The sequence below is a fragment of the Leuresthes tenuis genome, unplaced genomic scaffold (genome assembly GCF_036924035.1).
Source record: "Leuresthes tenuis unplaced genomic scaffold, fLeuTen1.0.hap1 SCAF_4, whole genome shotgun sequence".
In the NCBI taxonomy this organism is placed as follows: Eukaryota; Metazoa; Chordata; class Actinopteri; order Atheriniformes; family Atherinopsidae; genus Leuresthes; species Leuresthes tenuis.
Window position 1 is genome coordinate 6827694 of NW_027325358.1, and position 21764 is coordinate 6849457.

The window sequence follows — 21764 nt, forward strand, 5'->3', positions numbered from 1 at the left end:
ACAATGCTACTGCTGAAGACAAAACACATTGTTATTATGAATTTTTTTATTGAAGTCTTTAAAAACAAACTGTAAAAAATAACTTTAAAAAAAAAAAAGGGAGTACATTAACAGAAACTAAATAGAAAAAAAAATGATACAGAAATTTAGGAGGGCGTCAAGCACACAAACACATACATGAACACACTACCGACCTACATTAAGATGGACAGTTTGTGCCCAATTACAGCCAACTTGCACACATTTTTCTGTTCAATAGCATACACACATCAAGACCCCCTTAGGAAAAAAATAATTACAAATAAAATTAAGAAATCACAACAGCAGGGAGAAATACACCTGCAAACTAAACACTGAAATTCCTAAAGTACCCAAAAAAAAAAACCTTTGCAATTATCTCTCATACAAATGTAATTTCTGAATATATTCAAAATACTGCTAGACCAGTTTCTCCCTCCGAAAACTGAAAACTGAACAAAATGTAATTCGGTTTTGAGATGCTGTTGTGCTAGTTTGCAAGCAAGATGATCAATTCACATTTTTTTCTCCCTCCAAAAACAAAAAGACAACTTAAAAGCAATTACATAAATTACAAGGTGTTGTTGGGTGAGGTAAAAGGGCAAACTGAGTAGCAACCAGCGTAGTTATTTAGTGCTTTGTTCAATGCATCAAGGCGTTCCCTTTTCTTTCTTCAATTGTGACATTAAAAAACAAACAAGGGTCGGAATAGAAAATGTCTCAGTGGATTAGTTAAACATGGTCTTGTCATTTTAAAGCCCAAAGGGAAATTAAAAAAATAAAAAATAAAAAAAAAAAAGATGCAGAGATCCATTACATCCATCCAACAGATCAAGGTATTTCTTTACTGGGGCTGAAAAAGAGATTACAGGCACAATGTGATTGGTCGGTTTGTTTTGAGGCAAGTGAAAAATTCCTATATTATGAGACACGTATATTATTCATTCTTACATGTTTCAGGCAGAATGTATGTACTTAATATTGTATCCAACGCAATAAGCTTCTTGTTTCTTCACTACTAGGATGGTTATGTCAATGTACACTAATGTACCAAGAGTGCTTCTACAAAACAGGTATCAAATATTTTGGCAAGTACTTAAGCTTTCAAAGTCAATTGACGTATGTGGTACCTGTTGTCCCGGCTGTGGAGCGGCTGCCTGTCCAGGAGCCTGACCTCCCTGTCCATAGTAGGCAGCCTGCTGTCTGTAGTACTCGGCCCAGGCTGCACTGTAGTCCTGCTGTCCTCCAGCCGCAGCTCCGCCTGCTGCAGCTGTTGTGGTGGCTGCTGCTGTGCCTGGAGCAGCTGCTGCTCCTCCAGCTGGTTGGGCTGGAGATAAACATCAAACGTTGAATTAAATAGTACTAAACTTATCACAAAAGGAAAATAAATAGATCCAGCCTAAATGAAAATACATTATCAACTTATAAATGCAAAGGAGACGCGTTAAAAAGTCAGGAATTACAGGAATGATTCAGTCTTAAAGGGGAACTCCGTTTCTTTTAAACCTAGACCTTATTTCTGGCATGAAATACGTTTATCTACTCACCAAGAACAGTTTGGCGAAAGTCGGCGTCCTTCAGAAGCTATTTACAAAACTTGCGATCGCCGTATATCCATATAACGGAGTTAATGGGGCAGGGAAGATGCAGCTTCTAAATAAGGCATTATCCGTCTTTATTTCACCAATACTTTAAGACGAATGAATGAACAAACGTGTGCTATAGTTCTGTTAGCACATAGCTACTGTTATGTGGCTACTTGCAGCTATAGGAGAGCTAACGGAGGGAATCTTACACACACCTCTACTGGGACGACTTCATCCACACACATGGCTGTAGCACAGCTCATTCACTCCGGTAAGGATGTCCATCTTACTCAAAGTCATCGTTCACATTGTCAAAATCTGATAAATATCCTGTCATGTTGCACAAAACTAGCAGTAGCAAACTCCGTGTGAAGTTAGCCGACTGTCACAGATAAACTGTGCTCCAGGAGGGCTGTGTGGATGAAGTTGTCCTAGTAGAGTGCCTGTGTAGAAATCCCTCCGTTAGCTCTCCTATAGCCACACACCAATCGCGAGTATAATGTGAAGATGGTGTGCAGTGTTGTGGACCAGATCATGGGGACAAGAGTCTAGCTAGATCTCCCCAGCCACTTCCTCCAGCTCATCCAGGGGGGACGCCACAGCTTTCCAAAGCCAACATAGAGGTATAACTTCTCCAGCAAGCCCCCGAGGCCTCCTTCCTGACGGACATGTCCAAAACACTTGGCTGGAGACATCCTAACCCATGAGCCCTTCAAAGTAAATCATTTTCACTGCTTGCATTTGCGATATTCTTTTGATCACTACCCACAACTCAAGACTATTGGTGAGGGTTGGAACATAGATCGACTAGTAAATTGCCCTCAAGGACAAGGAAATTAAATGAAAAGTGGAGTCTGCTGTGTCAGTCTTAGTGTTACATTTCCAGGCCAGTCTTTAATGGATGCCCTTTTTCTTCTACTCATCCGAGTATTTCTGGAGATGACAGAACTGTATGTTTTACTCAGAGTCTGAGGAGTACATTCCCCTGTGGTGCTGCAGACTTCCCACTAACCCTTCAGTCGCACTAATTGTGGTCTCAGTAATCCAGGCCATTATGGAGGATTTACTAGAGTTTCTCACATTTTTGAAAGGGGTGAGGTCAGTGTCAGTGTGGATGGAAGTAAAGGAGAATAATGCCAAGCATCCTCTTGAGCTGGATCAACTGAATAAAAACACAGCTCACTGGCTCTGCCCAGGCTTCAATCACTCAGATTTCTCTCCTCCTTCAACTCTAATATTTTTGTCAAATAATATTTTAGCGGTTTGTAATTCAAAGCTCAGTCACATACAGACTGACTGTGTGTGTGTGTGTGTGTGTGTGTCATTAGATCCAACTTACTCATGCCCATTTTCTTATAGTATTCCTCCCAGGCCTTCGTATAGTCTGGCTGACCCCCAGCAGTCTGTGCTGCTTGGCCCTGGTCACCTGGTGCTGCTGCAGCAGGGGCACCTGGAGCCTGGGCCGCCATGTTGCCCCCTGGCTGCTGGCCATAGTATTGCGCATAGTAGGCTGCCCATGCCGCATTTGGGTCTGCTGCTGCCTTATCTAGAGAAAGGAGCGTAAATGAAACAAGTATTGAAACAGAATAGAAAAGAATGAAAGGAATTGTATGGCTTAAGTCACTTACTGGGGTCATGTGGATTTGGGGCTTGCCACTGCTGGTAGTTACTCCCCCAACCCTGAGGACAGTACTGGGGACCACCAGGTGCAGCTCCACTGCAAAGACAAACAGGAGAGTTTAAATGCACAGACTGCTAATTTATCTCAGTATATATATATATATGAAAAGGTTTGAGATTACTCTATGTTGCTTTACTTACTGAGGAGCTCCCCCAGGAGGCCCTGCATTATAAGGAGCAGGATTATAGGGACCCATGGGACCACCTGGGCCTCCTGGACCAGGACCAGGACCACCACCCACTGGACACAATGGACCCTGAGGAAAAACAGAAGGAAACCATCAATATTAAGAAACTGGCGAGAATATGCGATTTCTTTTTTGTCTATTACACCTTTATCTCTTTAGGTCACTTGAAAATACCTCAATCTTCTCCTCTATGAGCTGTTTTGCATGGTCAATCTGATCTGGGGATCCTCTGATGGTGAACAGTTTGAAGTTTGGGTCACCGTTTGGCGGCGGCTGACGGGATATCTCCACAAACGCACCGGTTTGTTGGTTGATGGCCTTGACATTCTCCCCTCCTCTGCCAATGACGAGCCCACATTTGTGAGAGGGAATGGAGAAGGTCACCTCTCCTCCCGGAGGACCCCAGTTGCCCTGGCCTCTACCCCAGCCTCGACCGCCAGGCGGCATCCCTGCGCCAGGACCTGGAGGGCCCTGCAAGGAAAATGCCACAAAACCAGATGGCTTAAGACTTTCTCTTTGGTGATCAATGTCAGAACTTTAAGGAAATCCAACACCTGCCTCTCCACTTACCCCTTGACCACCCTCCTCTCGGGCTCGAATGCTCTGTAGTAGGTCAGTGATGATTGAAGCAGCATGTTGACACTGGTCTGGCGGACCCATAATATGGGCAATCTTATCAGGACCCGTGCCATCGTCTACAATAGGTTACAAATATACGGTTAGATTTATTGACTGAGTGTGTATAATGAGACTGAAATGGAAAGAATTAAAAAAAAGAACTGAAACTTCAAGAAGAGGAACATTTTCCTTCAAACAGCACACACTATTCTAGTAAAACTCCACTGATGTCTCAGTGTTAAGCAACTACCCACTCTTTGTTGTATTTACTAAATAATAGAAACCAATTTGGTCAGTGTGTAAAGTTTACCAGGTTTAAACTGTATCTTCACTCCAGCATCACTCTGGATCTTCTTTATCATCTCCCCACTTCGACCAATTACAACTCCCACAGACTGTCGGGGCACGGGTATCTGAAGAATTACAAAAGACGTGATGACTACAAAAGCGGTTTAGTCTCACCCGTTAATTAAAATTCTAAGCATGATCAGCTATAACTGTGCTTTTCATGCTTTTACAGGCATAACTTACTTCAATACCGCCACCTCCCATCCTTGATCCATATTCGTTTCTGTCTCCAAAGCCAGCATGATCCCTTTCTCGCAGGATCTCGTTAACCATTTCCTTTGCTTGCTACAAAAGTAACATAAAGAGGTGATAAGGAAGCAAGGCCAAAATCAATGACCCAACATACTTCAATCTTCTCCGGGCCCAAACTGTACCTGCACTTTGTAAGGGTCCCCAATAATGCGTAGGGGTTTATCTATGTTGGGTGGCTGGGATCCATCTTGAATAAGAATCATTTTAACTCCAGCTCGCTCCTGGGAATTTGCAGGAGAGATATGATGAGATATGTTTTTAAATGCACAGGCTTCATCACAGCACACTAAGAGTCTCACCTGTAGCTGTTTGATTGTCTCCCCTCCTTTGCCGATGATGAGGCCAGCCTTGCCTGCAGGTATGATCATTTCTTGCATAGAACCAGACTGGCCGTTGCTCGACTCGTGACCCCTGGACACAATGTCATCTATAAGGGCCTTGGCTCTCCTGGAAAGAAATTTAAATGACAGAAAGATGAAATGATTAAAGAGCACAGAGCTACACTGGCATAAAAGCATTTTAAGACAGTTTGAGTTGTTAGAGGCTTTAAATGTAACTTTAAACCACAGACAACGTACATCAAATGATGAGACACAATGTAAAGAAAATAAAAAACTGGTGGTTTGAGTTCAAAGAAGGTCAGTTTATTCATCTTATCATTTGATATGGCTCGGTTGCAACTCCAAATTAATCACACTCTTTAAACTACCCAACCGTCATATTTTCATTACTGTGACACTATTGTAGAGTCATCTGAACCAAGACTAAATACAGACTGCACTCTTTCCCACAGAGAGGAAAAAGCCAGATGTCAGTGAGTGTAAGTAGTTTCTGTCCACTGGGAAAAGACCTGCTTCAAAAGCACAGAGATGCGCCTTAATCTGCGACAATATAACAGTTACTCTTACAAAGTGACTGCTGCTACATCCCACGTCTACAAACCAACCAACAGGTTGCAGCATGAACTGCAACACTGGGCGAGGACTTGCAGATATAAAAGGTAATATCACAACACAGTCAGCATAAACACAATGTTGTACCCAAGCTTATTGAGTCCAATGTGATGTTGACTAAACTTCAGCCCGCAGGCTCCTTTAGATGCCAAAGTCATGCAAACAGAGCAAACCTCTGAGGTTGAAAATAAACAGGAAATGAAGATTTTTATAAAAGCTAAAACTACACTTTATTACTCCATTACATGTAGGCTGATTAGCTCAGTCATGGATCTCTGGATGCTGCATTTATCAGCAACATAAACACCCCAGAAACTAAACTTTCTTTATTGGTTCCTTTGGAAAGTGAGAATACATCATGTTACAAATTAACGTTAAGAGCAACTTACTGTATGGCATCTGGCGACCCCGTCAGAGAAATACTTCTATCTGAAAGACCAGCACTGTCTGTGAATTATGAAGATAATACTTATCAATCACGACCAGCAAGAAAGAAAAAAAAATTTGCAATAAAGAAAAAGAAAATTTGGGCTCACCGTGTGCAATCTGGACCTTGCAGCCAGAGTCATGTTGGATTTTGTTGATCTGCTCACCGCCTCTGCCGATGACTTCAGCAACAACATTAAAAGAAAAGGTGAATTTTAGTCTCAAAACGTTCCAAACACAGGGAATATCTGCGTGGTTTAAGAGACATATGCTCATATACTCACTGAGACCGACCATGGCATCTGGCACCCTGTAGTCTTCTGTCATGGTGGAGGGCCTGACACTGCAGACACATGGTTTACAAATGATGATATCCAAAATTACCCCTTTCATAACCGTACAAATAAAGTGTGCCACCATACCTTTGTTGGGACAGAGCAGCTAGCTGAGCTTCAATAGCTGTTAAACAAGAGGAAAATAAATTAGAAAACAAGGCGAGTAACGGGAAAATGAGCGGAGAAAATGCTTTTAATGTAATCAAAGTTTGTATTTAACGTACACATTCCTGAATCTCTTTCAGTCTGTGATGCTACTTTCTTGGCATCGGGCTCATCTGGAAATAAAAGAAAAAAGAAAAGCATTACGAACATAATGGAAACACAAATGCAGATAAAGTGCCCGCCTGTCCCGACTTCTAACCTGCTTCTTCCAGGGATCGTTTCTGCGCTGTGAATGGATAACTTTCAGCTCCGTTGTTTGTCACTGGGGGCACACCGTCTCCTCCGATTTTAGCTGCAATCTAGAAAACGGTGAACCCTCAATTAAACCAGACACGTCCGCAAAGGAGTGAAAAATGGTTTAGGAAAGAATATTTTAACATTCTTCCACCAACGGCTTTGCAACAAGCCATAAAGATCGGTTTAATCTGGGGGAGAGCTAACAGGAACGAGGCTTTGATCTGCCCACATGCTGACAAACTGTCTTCGCCGTTTTGAAAGACACCTGATTTCTGTCCGGACATCGCCACCTCATCTGCATGTGTTGCTGTGGTAACAACACACGCATCAGTAACTATGAAGATTACATAGCTTTCTCGTAGTGAATCCTTTCAACTCTACTTGCATAGAGGCCTTTCTCCCCAAAGTACGAAAAAGAAAGTTTATTCTGGTTCTTGTTTTCAATCAGAAATGTTCCCAACTCTACGAAATGACTTGAGCATCTCAGTGACAGCCACGATAACAGCTGATCCATTTTTCTATGCACTAAGCAATGGAAGTATTTTGGTCAGTATAAGTATACAATGAGCTTTTTATGGATTTTTTTTTTTTTTAAATTACCCACCGTTAATCATAAATATGGTCTGGTTCTTCTCGTTTTCTACCATCATTCCTTAACCTTGTGTTATTTTCAAACAAGGTCAAATAAAATATTTAGGAAAAGACAGAGTTGTTTTATTTCCCACCATCTGATTATGTACATGTACATTTTCCATGCTGTCTTCAGCAAGTTGCAACACTCATTCACCTAAATGCTGCCATTCCTTTGGATGCATCATTTATTTGTGTGTCTCACTAAAACTGACCAAAATAAACCACTGAAATCTGATTTCAGAAGTAAGCGTCACCACTTAAACGTGTGGTTTGGATTGGCTAACTCTTCATAGTGTTTCATCATTTCTAAATAATGCTTTTACCACAATAAGCATGATGGAAATGGCAGAATTTAATAGAAATATCAATAAGAAAAAAGTGTTTTTATTGTACTCAATTGCCAGGGTACAGAACTAATTTTTACCCAGAATAAGAGACACTAATATCTATAAAAAAATAAATAAATAAATTTTAAAAAACCGATAACAACACAGCATACTAATTTGAAACAAATTTGAGAATTAAGACTTATTCAAGAATCAAAAAATATTAATATTCTCCAGTCATGTAAATGTTCTGGTATCTAAAGTTTTAATGAAAAGTAGCAGCATTACGTTTAAATAATTTCTAGATTCAGTTTAAATAAAATAAACAGATAAAAAGATTACTTTGATATCTTCGGGATGGGAGCTTTTCCATAAAACGGTAAATCCAAATTAACGTTTTTTCCAAATCGAGAGAGAAAGTCGAAACCTGAAATAAATCATTGGTGAAATGCAAGGCTAAGCTATCAATAATAAATAGAAAAATACGTTTTCAGTCGGTAGATAAATCACAATAATTGTTTTTGCAAACATGTGTTTTTCATAAGTTCTGGAGTTAATTTACTTCACCGTCTACAGCAATATTAACCGTTTAATGTATCGTAAATTTTGCGTCACAAATGGGGATAATAGACCTTCGTGATCAGCTAAGTATTAACTACTGTTACCGGTTAACCCAGCTAAATTAGCTTATTTACACTTGATACAACTAAAAGGTCAGGTTTCTAACATACGGTTGTATCAAAGAGAACGACTCTTACACTAACGCTGGTGCTCAATCACTTCATAAAATCTTTATTAAATCCGTCAACATGAGCTGCGTGTGGCTCAGATGAATGCCAAAGCTAGCTGCTAGCCTGCTAGCTAGCCCGTTAACTTAAGCTAACGTCAATGAGGCTAGCTCGCTAGCTGTGTTTCCATAAGCTAACTAGCTCACCGGTTGCCGTCTCTTGTGGTCGGGCTGTTTGGTTACCTGTCTGGCTCGCTGTACAGCATCCGCAAAAGCGTCTTTTTTTACCCCAGCACCGACTCCGTTTGACTGCATACCGCCGTAATCAGACATGCTGCTCTGAAGGGGCGAATAGACACACAGGGGGGCAGGCTGAATAGCTTTGTCCGGGTCGAGTTGCGCAGAAGCGGGAAGGTTAACAGGAGCGGACCAGGGACACAAATGTGAGCGATAGCCAGCACGCCGGCAAACTTCCCGTGCTTAAAATAACCAATCAGTGCTTCTTCAACCCCGGGTTTTCTTCCTCATCTTCTTCTCTACCATCTTTAATCTTATTGTCCGCCGTTGCAACACAAAATATCGCCTCCTTGTGGCTGAAACACGGATCAAACTATTGGAAAAAAGGCCTAAAAATAAATCAAAGTTTTAAATCGCTCGCGTGCAGCTATTTATCACCCAGAACTTTTTTAACTTTTTTGAACTTTTTTGAACATAGAAAATGTTATGCTTGAACTCCACAATAATGTGGATCTGAGATTCATTGTGTTGAGTTCAAGATATATTAGGTGAAATATTAGGTGTACAATGAAATGTGGTTGGATCAAAACCCCCAGAGGCTTAAGAGAAATAAGAAAGAAGACAGTTGTACAACCTACATACATAATGATAAAACAAAAAGTAAATAAAGCATAGTAAATGTACTCTGACCTTTTTAATCATTAGACAATCACTCATTCAGCAAATAATGTTTGGCCAAAATGTGGACCATAACTGAGCTGTAAGTGGCCCAGATTAGACCCAAATCTGTGTCCTATACAGGTCTTGACATACCATAATTACATAATCCAGGAAGAGTTTATATTTAAATTTAACACATTAGATAGTAACCACAGTTTCGCCACCTTTCACCTTAGATGCCTTAACAGAAGAGCTCAGTAATGTAACGTCTTCATGTTTATTTCAATGCTTTATTGAGTGATTTAGCAGGATGTCTCTTAGAGGAAAAAGAGTATGATTTGGTTGCTTGCTACTTCATTTCTCAAATATGATCAAAGAAATGCAAAAACAATCACAATCTCATTTTGGCAAAAAGCACAAAGACCTTAAACAGCCTGGGACTTATAAGGCAAATAAACCCCTTAATGTCCTGCTCTACGTGGTCCAGCTGAGGCATCTGATCAGGATGCCACTTGGTCGCCTCCCTTTGGAGGTTTTTCAGCCACGTCCAACTGGGAGGAGGCCCCAGGGCGGACCCAGAACATGCTGGAGGGATTTCATAGCCCGTCTGGGCTGGAAACGCCCCCAGGAGTAGCTGGACAGTGTCGCTGGAGAGCGGGATGTCTGGGTTTCCCGCCAGGACCTGTTGCCTTTGCAGACCTGTTACCCTGGATACGCTGAAGATAACGGATGGATGTCCTGCTCTATCATATGGAACAACACAATTTTCAGTAACTATACTGCAACTTATTCCTGAGCCATCACTATCACTTGTTATAGTGACATAATGCTAAAGAAAATACATGTTGTGTCATACTTTTACCATGAAGGGTCTCCCCAAAAAATTTGTGAAACAAAGCATTGATTCTAATCATTATCACAATAAATGGACACAGAAGTAATAGATAAATTAAACTAAGTATCTTTAGTTTTTGTCTCATTGAAGACATTAAAGTGTTACTCCCACTGAGGGGCCTGTCCCATCAAAACTGCTCCAGTGCTTTGGTTGGCGCGTTGGTGTAATTTAAAAATATAATCTATTTATGTGAAGATGTCTTTTTCATGTCAATAAGGTAGAACCCATACGTAAAAAGGGCTACAGCGTTAATGAGTTATGTGTGATATTTTAAACCAGGGATAGACTCTTTTCTTAGTCATTCAAGCTGTTCCAACGTTTCACTCAAACAATTAAGCTGATATCACAGTTTTTAATCAAAAGAGTATTAATTCCAAATACATTTTTGGTCTAATTTCTATTGAAGACCATCGTAGGAAATTATCTTTTTTTTTTAAATCATAAAAAAGGCCTCTTTTTTGATGGGAAACTATAAACTGTATTTGAGATATTTACTTGAGATTTATTCTACAGAGCCAGAGCCACATAATGAATGAACTTATGGGGGAAAAAAGTCTTATTAGTGCTTTCATTTGATTGATTTGACTGACAAAAATTCTTTGCAAATGAAAATAGCCAACAGAATTAAATATAATTTCTTATTCTGTCATCATGACAGAGTTAATTCTCCACTACAAACGTTTATGAAAATACTGAAACAACACACATTTCTCTGCTGGTTAACACTTGACACACACAAAGGATATCTTAACCCTTTGTTATTCTTCTTATTGCTTTTTTGGCAGGTTCTCCTCTGTAAAACTCAAAGTCTTTGCGTGTGCTTTATTCAGTAGTAATACTTCCAGTATGGAGGCAGTTTAGTGTGTCTTCTCCTGTTTTCATCATCCTCCGTTTGCTCCAGGCAATGGTTTCAGTCACGGTTGTTATTGTAGTTTAGTGTTTGTAGAATTTGTTTAAGACATCTCTATTAACATCCTGAGTTTCACCTTCAGGTTCCTCTCACTCTCAGCCCTCCGTCTTCTCTATATACCACCTGGTAGAGAAAATAATGCTGAAGGAATGTAAGTTGGCTTCCAGTTTTAACTCGTTTTCTGGCAAGTTCATGCAAGTCTTGATGCAAGGTGCTTGTTGGTTAGCTTCCACATAAGTGCTGACATGCTTTAAAATGCAATATAACACTCTGGTTTCCAGCAGCTGTCAGTTCAAGTGGAGGCTGGTTATGTGTTATAAAACACAGCATTTATGTGTTGTTTTTCTCTTATTCTGTTATCTTCATCCTGAATCTCTGGACCATCCACAGTCGAAGCACATTTCCTCATGCAGTGACAACAGATCTGCACGTGCTTGCAGATAAAACCCACCACAAAGCGTCTCTCTGTTTTACTATCCCTTCCCTTTCGCTCCCCTCCTACCCTCAATCTCCACTCCCAGCATTATCCTCGTGTATTCATAGACGACGTAGGACACGCTCACAGCAGGGACGATTTTCAGCAAGTTGGGGGAAATTCCTCTATAAAGTCCAGCGATGCCTTCCTGGGTCACAACGTTGCGAAGCAAGGACAACATGGAGAGTTTGGGAGCTCCCTTCACTGAAGCTGATGGGAACAAAAAAAGGGGAAAGTTCCACAAAGACTTTCTCAATGTAGTAAAAACTCAACTGACTGTTGTTTTGCCATAAGCAGACCAACAGTATTTGGACACTGACAGGATTTTTTTAAAAATGTTATTCTAGCTAATGAAAGCATACTCAAGTTACAGCTATACGCTTATAGTGATTAGGGATTACAGCACTTTAATTTGAGGACCGTGTCTGGGATGCAGAGCAGGAGCAAAATGATCACTGGTGGATAAAATGGACGACCTTGGTGCCCTGATGGGGAAGCAGCAGGAATATCAGAATGGAAATATTAATCTTTTCACTGAAACTTGACTGCAACAATAACTCTGGAACCTCTTTACTCAGTTTTAAGATGATACAATGATCTCCTAATAATGTAATAATGTAAATCACACGCTGCAGCCTTCACAGCCTCCGTAAATCTCAGTTCACTTTAAAGGGGAACTCCGGTATTTTTAAACCTAGACCTAGGTCCCAGCAGAGTGCCTGTGTAGAAATCCCTCTGTTGGCTCTTCTATAGCCGCAAGTAGCCACATAACAGCACCTATGAGCTAACAGAGCTATAGTACACGTTTGTTCATTCATTCTTCTTAAAGTATTGGTGAAATAAAGACAGATAATGCCTTATTTAGAGGCTGCATCGTCCCTGCCCTGTTCACTCTGTTATATGGATACATGCCAATCGCGAGTTATCTAAATAGCTTATGATGGACGCCGATTTTCGCCAAACTGTTCTCGGTGAGTCGATAAACGTATTTCACGGCAGAAATAAGGTCTAGGTTTAAAAATACCGGAGTTCCCCTTTAACATCTATGGGAGATAGTGGTGTAACGTATTTTTATGCTTCTACGATTGTCCTCAAACCTTCAGATCAGGTGAAGAACGCTGCTCGGGTCTATTCCTGGAGGCTCAACATCCTTCTTTAATTTGTCATGCATTCGTATGTATCGGTATGAGCGCAGTTATCCTGACCTTGTGCTTGCATTCGTGTGCGGATCAGCGCCAGTGGGTAACTTGCCAGCTGCCCACAAGTGCTGGAAGCAGCACCACATCCGACCAACACCATCACCCCTGGGTCGGCCAAGCCTCTGTTCCTGTTCAGCCACGCAAACTTCAGAGTCTGTGGAACAATAGAGTCGACGGTAAACGGTGGGAGGATATGCACCACACTGAGAGCTGCATGTTTTTCTGTCTCATTTACCTCATAGACAGCCAGGTCGATGCCAGCATAAGGGACGATACTCAGCAGGTTGGGTATGTAGCCCTTGTAGAAGGCTGTGAGACCTTCCCGCAGTAGGATCTGTTTGGCACAGTCTGCTATTCCTGAGTATTGTCCAGTTTTTCTCAGTGTGAGTCGGGTCTTCAACACCTGAAGGGAAAGAATGGCACATTTTCATGAAATCCCAGAAACTGCTAATAATTTTCTGTAAATTACCCTGATATTACCTCCATTGGATAGATGGCAGTCTGAGCTGTTGCTCCAGCCAAAGAGCCTGCAAGAAACCTCTCATGAACCCTCAGAGTTCTTGTTTCATTGCTGCCACGCATCTTACTCTTGATCTATGGAGAGTTGTGAGGCAAAAATAAAAAAAGAGAAAAAGGTCATCTAGAAAGTCCAATTATTCTAGACAAATAGTTCAAATCAGGTCAATGGATGTATTAATAGCTGAAGTGCAGATGTGAGATATGCATCTCTTTTAAGTTTTTAAGGCAAATTAGATCCTCTTATAAGCCTTTATATCCTTTATATCCTGACGCCTCCACCATTGAAACAACCTCTTTACTTGTCTCAAGACTGTCCAGAAAGAACCGTGAGAAAAGTGTCCCAAGTGAAAAAGCTTCCACTTTAGAGCACATTTTAAGATCTTACTCTTGACTTTTAAAGTTCTTTGTGGTCTCTTACAACTATCTGTTTGAACTTTAAGTCCAGAGGCCCTGCTGACCTTTTTGAAATTTCCTCTTAAAACCTTTATTGGAAAGTTTAGCTCTCTCCTGTTGCTGAGTTTCTATGTCTGTGTTGGCATGTGTTGTTGTTATTTGTAGTATTTTAAATATTTTTGTGGTCTTAGTAATCTATATTTAGGAAATTTTAACGATTAGATTTACAGTATTTTACAAAGTGTCATTAGCTTACTGCAAGAAATAAATCCGCAGCTGGAAATTAGCTTTACATTTAGCATATGGAAAAGACAGTGGTATTGTCCATCTGATTAAGAAAATAAGTATATTTCTTTTGGGTTAATTATGTGTTTGACTGTTCATGTGATCAGCCAATGATTTGGAGAGAAAAAGTCCAAATGATAATCACATTACAATTGGAAATGGATGCTAAAAGCTAATTGAGATTAAGGGGAAAGGAGACAATGAGAGGTCAGAGATGCACTCGTGTTTTAAAAGGCTCCACCTGTTCATACGCTGTGAACTTGATCGCAGTTTCTGGTGCAATTTTCAGGACGTTGATTCCGTTGCCCCTCCACAGCGACCATAGTCCTCCCTCTTTCAGCATGAACTGAAAACCACTGAGCGCATTCCCTTTAAAATCCGAGGAGCCGTGCACCTGTCAGAGCAGAGAAAGTAACTTTACAGCTTACTGAACGTTCGTGACACACAAATCCACTGACCAAACTTAAAGACAGAGCTTTCATGCACAGAGAGCAACACACTGAGAACACAAACTTCAGCCTGACAACCCTATATAACCAGTAGTGAAGTCCTTCAGGGAGCTACTCGTGTTCTCATAGAGCTAGAGTTGCATCTAGAAACTCCTGTTTTATCATTAAATCATTCAGACTTTATCATTATAGCATTTTTAATGCTAATTTAATTTTGCACTTTTAGCTTTATATGTTATAAAGCTAAGACCAGTGGAAACAATAAAAAGAAGCATTAGAAACAACAATAATAATTCAAATAAAATAAATAACTAAACGGATAAACCACACAGTAAAACAAATATATAAATCAAGTAAAAATAGTTGAACAGATTTAGAGACCAGAATGAAAACTTCTTTAAAATAAAGCTTTACAACAAGTTTTATTTTAGATCATAATTAGATCATAAAAACTGAGTTGAATTATTCTTCTGTTATATTTGTAGTTTAAATGGAAAATGTCTAATTTACTTTGATCAATTGAGGGTTACATATCCTCGTGGTATCCTTCTGCATGCCAACATATGTCAATAAAAACTCACTGAAATAAATAAATACCCTGTATGAATACTACAGCTATGAGTCAGAAAAACACTAAAGAAGCGTAACATCCTGTCACATCCCAATGAAAGCGATGGTCTCAGCCTGGCCACATTGTATACAGTAAATTTCTGGCTCCGCCACTGGTCCCAAACTGACCTGTCGGAAGACCTTGAGGCGGTCCAAGGGTGCGGTCCCAGTCCGTGACACGGATCCAGCGATGGCTCCAGCCATCAGCTGCCGCCACACGTAGCCAGACTTCTTCTCCTCTTCTGAAAAATCATCTGGGACTGACAGCTGCTCCCCTGTATCCAACATCTACTGAAGCCACAATATGCACTAAATATGAGGAGCAGTATTCATACTATACTATAGTCAGCTGGAAGAACACTTAACTAACGTTTGACCAATTCAGAGATACACAACACTGCTCTTGTTCGTGTGAGACCTCACCATTGAACGCTTCCAGAAGCGGGCCACGTCCTCCATGTTAGTGAGAGGGTTAAACAGGAAGTAGTCTCGCCACTCATTCCAGTCAATGGTCATAGTGCCGTCCTTGTCCATACTTTAGAGAAAGCAGAATCATTATCCTCTAAGTCACGTTTTAATAACTTAAAGTTTGGGCTTTTATATTTAACTTCTTACTTACTTGAAAATGCATCAAATACATCACTAGATTAGTAACAGCTTCACAACTACAAGAGACAACCTTGGACTCAGTGGATAAGTTCAGTTTTTGTCTCTAGAATGAGATTTTAAAAACCTTCTAATATAAATTATGAAGAAATAACGTCTTTACAACAATAAGCCGGTGACGCTGATGTTTTTGAAACTGAGGCATTTAGGGTTCTCAAATACATCTACACCCATTTCAGGTGCTGCTAATAACTGGATGAAGCTTCTAAAACAGGTTTGTTAATTATATTAATATAAATGTACTTGTGTTCGTACAGGGACCTATGGTGTGAGGAGTAAATGCGATGAACATGGCTAACAGACCTTAGCAAAATCCTGGTGGCATCCGCCTTGCTAATGTTCACACCGATGGAGCGGAGACACTCCTGAATCTCTGCTGCATCTATCTGACCTGTAAACACCCACAAGTCACTCAGTCCGCAACAGAGAAAATATGTGTTGGAGGAAACAAAGTGCCAATAATTATTCTTTCAGCTGTCGCCTGTGAGCTGCCACAGACCGTCATTGTTCCTGTCCAGGCGGTGAAACATGAGTCTGAGCTTTTTTTCATGGTCACGAAGGTACTGGATGAACTCCTCAAAGTCCAGCACTCCATCCTGGTTGGTGTCCCCGGCCTTCACCATCTGGCAGCACAAACAGGAAAGGCATTGAAAAACAACTGCTGGGCATTTGGCAGACTTTTGGGCAGGGACCAAACACATACAGTAGGTTAGCAAGCAGGTCGTAAACGAGTTCAACAAATACTTTATGGTCTCTGCAGTCTTAAATCAGTCCATCTGATGTGGATGAGGACGGTTAACTTTGTGTTAACGTGAAGCATTTGTCTTCAGAGATATACATTACTAAGTGTTATTATACTGCTTTAAAGCATGTTTTACATTAACCGACCCACTGATAACTGCTGCATTTGTGATGATTTTTTATGAGAATTCATTTTCTGACGTTTTCAAGTGTGAATATCTGTGTCCCATAGCTGTAATATTATCCAAAACAAATGGATTATGGGTACAAAACTGCAAGAAATATTACAGAAGAAGAAAACACTCTGGACAATTATCCATATGTGAAAAGAGACCAAGAGGAAGACACAGGGAAAGGTTAGTCTTCTCAGCTTACAAAGGTTGCCTCCTTCTACCAAAATAGCCAGCATGCTGCCCTTTGCATGTGCAGAACACACATATGCACACACACACAGACACAACAACTCTTATCATGACATAAAGTCTAAAATATATAACGTATGCAGATGGACCTCTGACTATCTTTTTACATCACGTTACATTAGCTAACAAACGGAGATGAAAAAAAAAGCAGAAACGGTGACCCAAACACCTTTTACCAAACAGAAGAGAGGAGCGAGACAGTCTGTGTGTATTCACAATACAACGTTATGCTGCTGGTGTTCTTTACTGTTGCATAAACAGCCAAGAACCCGAACTGCAGATCAGAAGAACTGGGGAGGTTTTACTTAAAGAAGAGAGGGGAAAAGACGCATTTACTTTCACCAACTGTGAAGAGGAGAGGAGAGGAGAGGGTGCTGTGCTTTCTAAACAAAACTCACTCACACAGGCATGAGTATGAAAGGTTAAACCACAGGAATCAAAGTTAGAGTTTAAGACTCTTACTACAGACAGCCTCTATAAGGTGAAGAGAGCCTGAAAAACACCTTAACTGTTGACTACAAAGACCAGCCGTGATGAGTAACCTGACACATGGTAAATCTTTATTTTGGAGTATATTTTCCCTCTAGATATTGCAGAGATGCAGATCCAGCTAGTTAGTCAATGATCCTCTGTGATGTAGGGTAAAAGTACTCTCTATTAACCAAATATAAGGAATGAATACAGCTGTACCAGAGCTGTATCTGCTTATCTAGTTTAGCCTTCTGTAAACTTTTTTTGAGTTTTGACGCCAATGAAACTGCAGCATGGAAACACGCATGCACAATTTGATGCTCACAAAAATCCAAATTAATGCTAAACATATCATATAAAGATGATTTAATGTATAACCCAGAACAAAATGTGTTATTTTTATATGATTTTATCTTTTCCCCACACTCCTCTGGAGAACTCCCAGGTTGAGGATCTCTGACTTCGCTAAGTCGTGAGGCTTTCAAACCCCTTCTAGTGTAAATGGTAGACAATAAATATCTATCGTACACCACAGACTGAACTGCGTTGCATACAAACAGGTGAAGTGACCTGCCGTCTTACCCTTTCCAAGGAGCCTCTGGAGAGCCCACGACCTGCCAGCCCCGCCCGCAGTTCCTGGATGTCAATGTGTCCATCTTTGTTGAGGTCCAGCTGGTCAAAAAGCTCAGCCCAGCGCTTCTCTCTGTCCTGGTCCTGACAAGGGGGTTCACTTTCCTGGCACTGCACCACTGGGAACCAGGTCCGCTGAGGCCCCATGACGACTCACCTATCCCTGACACAGACCAGACACCTAAGACATAAAATGGTGATACACATTTATATGATAATCATCCTATGGTGAAACACTTGAGGTCATACTGGATGTAATTATTGCAACAGGAACTTGAAAAAAAAACTATTCTTTGTCAGGATTCATTGACACTTTATGTTTTTAAATAGGTGTTGCCTCGTCATTTCCGGTTTTATTTTGAAATATTAACTTCCCTCTCGTTTCAGGACTCTTGCTCTTCCTCCCGTGTCAAATGTCTGATTGTCTTCCCTGATTCCCAAGTGTTTCCACCTGTTCCGCTTGGCTCCCCGTGTGTTCAAATAGTCTGCGTTTTCCTTGTCTTGTGCCAGTGTGTCGCTACAATCTTATGAGAGTTCGTCATCCTAGCCGTTTCCAGTGTTCCATAGTGTCCTTTGAAGTTGAGCATTCCTCCTTCAGAGAGATCTTTTGTTTGTAAAGTTTTGAACCATAGTCATAGTTTAGATTAGTTTAAAGTTCATAGTCTGTTTTGGTTTCCTCCATTTGGGAGTGATCTTTGTTTATGTTTCATAGCACCTCCGTTAAAGGAGCGGTTGCGTTTAGTGATTTGTGATTTCATAGAGCCTCCATTAGACGGAGAGTGTTTTGTTTTCTGTAAAGTTTCATAGTGTCTCCGTTTTCGTGAGAGCGTCATTTGTTTGTTCCCCCTTGTTAGACGAGTGCGTAGAGTTTAAAGATAATCTTTTATAGTCTTTCGTTTTCCTCCTGGTGTGGAGTGAGTTTGATTTTCATTAAGTTTTATAGTTACACTAGCCTCAAGCCTAATTATTGAGGATAGTGTATTAGGATTTAAAAGTCCCTTGTTTTCTCTGTCAGGAGACCCATAAGAGGTTTATTTAATAAACTGTCTTATACTGAAAGATCCTGCATCTGTGTCCTGTGTCCTGCCTGGTTCTGACATTCTTTGCCAAATTCCTCCTCCTTGGTTATTAAAAAGACTCAAAAGTGCAACTTGGCCGCCAACATTTTGATTTTCTTTTAGGAGATGACGTAGACTCAAGCAGAGATGAGGAGATGCTTTTAAAAGTAAACCAAATTCTTTTAACTCCAAATCTCCAGATTTCTTTTCCTTTTCATGTTGGCATCAAATCTAACTAAGAGATCTTAAGTGATCTCACACAGCTCCTTCTGAGCAGCTGCATAAATGTCTCTTTAGGCAGAATTACTCTCTAAAATCAGAGGACTTCAGCTGTGACGGGAGAGAAAATACAATAAAACATATTCAACTAAAACTTTTTCAAACAACTCTAATTTCTAATTGTGTTACTGCGAACTTGAATTCCACACAAACTCCAAAACCTGAAATCACAACGTTTGCACCACCATCCACAGGCGGTATGAGGTTCCTCTCCTAAAAACAATGTCTTTGTCTGCACCAAACACGCCTGCTCTTATTGTGACCTGACAGCTCTCTTCTAAAGTTAAAGGCTGTTTTTCCTGTCAGACGACTCATGCAGGTCAAATTCACCCGATCTTCTTCTGACTGTAGACTTTGCCTGAATTTGTTGGGGCGGCCACTCCTGGAAAAGAAGGTCTCATACGTACAATAACTGCTGATGATTTGTTGTAAAGTTTAATGGTTAATTTCATAAGATTCTGTGATCATTTTGCCAGACACTGAGGTTCCCCATCTGTTTTCTCTTAAGGTGGGGTTCAGTTCATTTGGTTTTACATGATGACGCCATACTTGAATAACACAAAGTAGATCTTAGATGTCAGATGTTTGGAGGTGATCTGTCATTGTTCCTTCTAACTTTATGGATTTGATGGTGCGTCAGATGTGAGGTTGAGACTTTTACTTTTAACTAATCTGTTTTCTATTCAAATTCTAACAACACAACTTCTAAATGTGATATTTTCTACTCTTTTCAGTACATGACCTTTATTAATGGGCACTGTTAGATGAGAATTAAATGTTTGCTTGTTGACTATTACAGTGGGATGCAGTCAGGGTATCAATTCAACAATAATCCTCAATGGAATTTGAATTGATCCTTAAGGCATTTTTTTTTGCCTTTCTATGATTTGGACAAATTTGGATTTTAATTGCCTTTTTATTGCATTATGACTGGATTGCAACGAGTTTGATTATAATTGTCTTGAATGAGACTGTATCTTTGAATTGCCTTGAAATGACATTGTGATTTGGTGATATAGAAATAAAACTGAACAGAAAGTGACAAGTTTGCTTCTTTTGGCCAGTTTACATCACAGCCCATATTCTGGTTTGTGTTATTAAGAGTCTCTATTCTTCCTCTTTATTTGAATTTATAATCTAAATCAATTGGTAAAACCCCATTTTTCCAGGTCTGTTTGGTTTCTTTCATTCTCAAAATATAAAGGGGAAGCCTTAAGGTGTGATTGGTAAAATGGTTAGTTATTGACGATATATTGGTACCATTTCAGCTCATAGTGCTTATTGACGCAGGCTGGTCGTGGATACAGGAGCTTCCCTACGTTGATAATCTCGTTTAATCTCATCACCTCACAGTTATGGACGCTGTTATAGTCTAATAATAAAACATACGAGACAAATTCGTGTGACTCACTCACAGTGGGTTTATCTCCGGACCGACCCGCCGTTCATGGTCGGATGCAGATGTTCGTGACTGAGTCACCAGCGGGTCCGGAGCTCAGAAAAACAGACCAGAATCTGTCCAAAAACAGGATCTGACACCGATTGAGTAGTTCACTCTGGATCCAGCAGCTTTCAGGAGGTCAACACGTTCACAGCTGGTCGCTCCGTCTTAGTGGGTTTCTTTCAGCGACTCTTATCGACGAAGCAGGAAGCGACAAACACGCAGCCGCCAGCCCGCTGCTGAAGCCTGCTGGCGACCGAGCGTCAGATCCGTGGAGGATGATGTACGGCTGCATTTACTACTTCTTAAATCTTCGATGAACACTGCCTTATTGAGCTTTGAGGGGGGATTTTAGAAACATGCTTTTAGTTTTAGAAAAATAACCTGAATTATTAGTCTACTTGAATCTAAAATACAGATATCATACATTTCAGAGATGTCTCCTACTACACCACAAAGAGCAACCTCTCTTTCCTTGTCACACTTATTGCAGACTAGTTCATGACTGGCTTGAAGTCTTAAGTAAAATCACAAAATCCTGCTTTGACAAGGTTTTCCTCTTCAGCAGAGGCTGTGAATCAGTTGCTCCTGCACATCTGCACAGTGAAGCTCCAGCATCCAAGTGACAAAAAGGGACAGTGAGTATTTGTCACATAACTGTTAAAAAAGGGAAGAAGTTGTGAGCTTGGAGGAGATTCTAGCATTTGAAGGCATGAATACTGATAGATGCAGAAGCCCAAAGAGTCAGGGAGGTCTGCTTCCAAAACATCTTGTGGCTACGAGAGAATAAAAAAAGACCAGAAACTGAGCAAACCAATTAAAAAGATGATGCAAAGTTATTACAAATTGATGCATCAAGCCACTGCAAAGACTCACACACACACAAAGAAAAATAAAAAGAGGTAGTGACTGCAGGGAGACAGAACCAGGCAA

At 40.5% G+C, this 21764-nt stretch overlaps 2 protein-coding genes across 7 annotated transcripts; both read right to left on the reverse strand.

Annotated features, from left to right (window-relative positions):
* Positions 1–104: 104 nt before the first annotated feature.
* On the reverse strand, positions 105–8993 carry khsrp (KH-type splicing regulatory protein). 2 transcript variants are annotated; one of them, XM_072384298.1, is made up of 18 exons: positions 8736–8993; positions 6769–6868; positions 6629–6682; positions 6492–6528; positions 6354–6412; positions 6180–6251; positions 6033–6072; positions 4990–5137; positions 4813–4911; positions 4622–4723; positions 4401–4503; positions 4043–4167; positions 3647–3943; positions 3426–3541; positions 3233–3321; positions 2944–3150; positions 1149–1345; positions 105–871 (listed from the first exon to the last, which is right to left on the reverse strand). In XM_072384298.1, the coding sequence occupies exons 1-18, from the start codon at positions 8823–8825 to the stop codon at positions 863–865; spliced, it is 1944 nt and encodes a 647-aa protein (XP_072240399.1). In that variant the 5' UTR covers positions 8826–8993; the 3' UTR covers positions 105–862. The 2 variants fall into 2 exon arrangements, with proteins under 2 accessions (XP_072240399.1, XP_072240398.1); XM_072384297.1 differs by having other exon boundaries at positions 6033–6090; positions 8736–8991.
* Positions 8994–9406: 413 nt separating this feature from the next.
* On the reverse strand, positions 9407–21162 carry slc25a23a (solute carrier family 25 member 23a). Of its 5 annotated transcripts, XM_072384302.1 has the most exons (12): positions 20806–21162; positions 18006–18234; positions 16289–16412; positions 16093–16180; positions 15547–15658; positions 15253–15411; positions 14307–14459; positions 13349–13462; positions 13104–13271; positions 12875–13022; positions 11697–11879; positions 9407–11317 (listed from the first exon to the last, which is right to left on the reverse strand). In XM_072384302.1, the coding sequence occupies exons 2-12, from the start codon at positions 18198–18200 to the stop codon at positions 11307–11309; spliced, it is 1455 nt and encodes a 484-aa protein (XP_072240403.1). In that variant the 5' UTR covers positions 18201–18234; positions 20806–21162; the 3' UTR covers positions 9407–11306. The 5 variants fall into 5 exon arrangements, with proteins under 5 accessions (XP_072240403.1, XP_072240402.1, XP_072240400.1 ...); XM_072384301.1 differs by having other exon boundaries at positions 9407–11879; positions 18006–18216; XM_072384299.1 differs by having other exon boundaries at positions 9407–11879.
* Positions 21163–21764: the final 602 nt, after the last annotated feature.

Bases quoted from the DNA above. Each gene is read 5' to 3' on its own strand.
- khsrp (XM_072384297.1), bottom strand. From the start codon at position 8,825: ATGTCTGATTACGGCGGTATGCAGTCAAACGGAGTCGGTGCTGGGGTA. The intron at 6,683-6,768 runs GTTAGAAGTCGG...TTTTATTTCCAG, and splicing joins ACGATCCCTGGAAGAAGCAG to ATGAGCCCGATGCCAAGAAA. The intron at 3,944-4,042 runs GTAAGTGGAGAG...TTTTCCTTGCAG, and splicing joins GAGAGGAGGGTGGTCAAGGG to GGCCCTCCAGGTCCTGGCGC.
- slc25a23a (XM_072384301.1), bottom strand. From the start codon at position 18,200: ATGGGGCCTCAGCGGACCTGGTTCCCAGTGGTGCAGTGCCAGGAAAGT. The intron at 16,181-16,288 runs GTCTGTGGCAGC...GGGTGTTTACAG, and splicing joins CCTGGACAGGAACAATGACG to GTCAGATAGATGCAGCAGAG. The intron at 13,023-13,103 runs GTAAATGAGACA...ATTGTTCCACAG, and splicing joins TCGACCTGGCTGTCTATGAG to ACTCTGAAGTTTGCGTGGCT.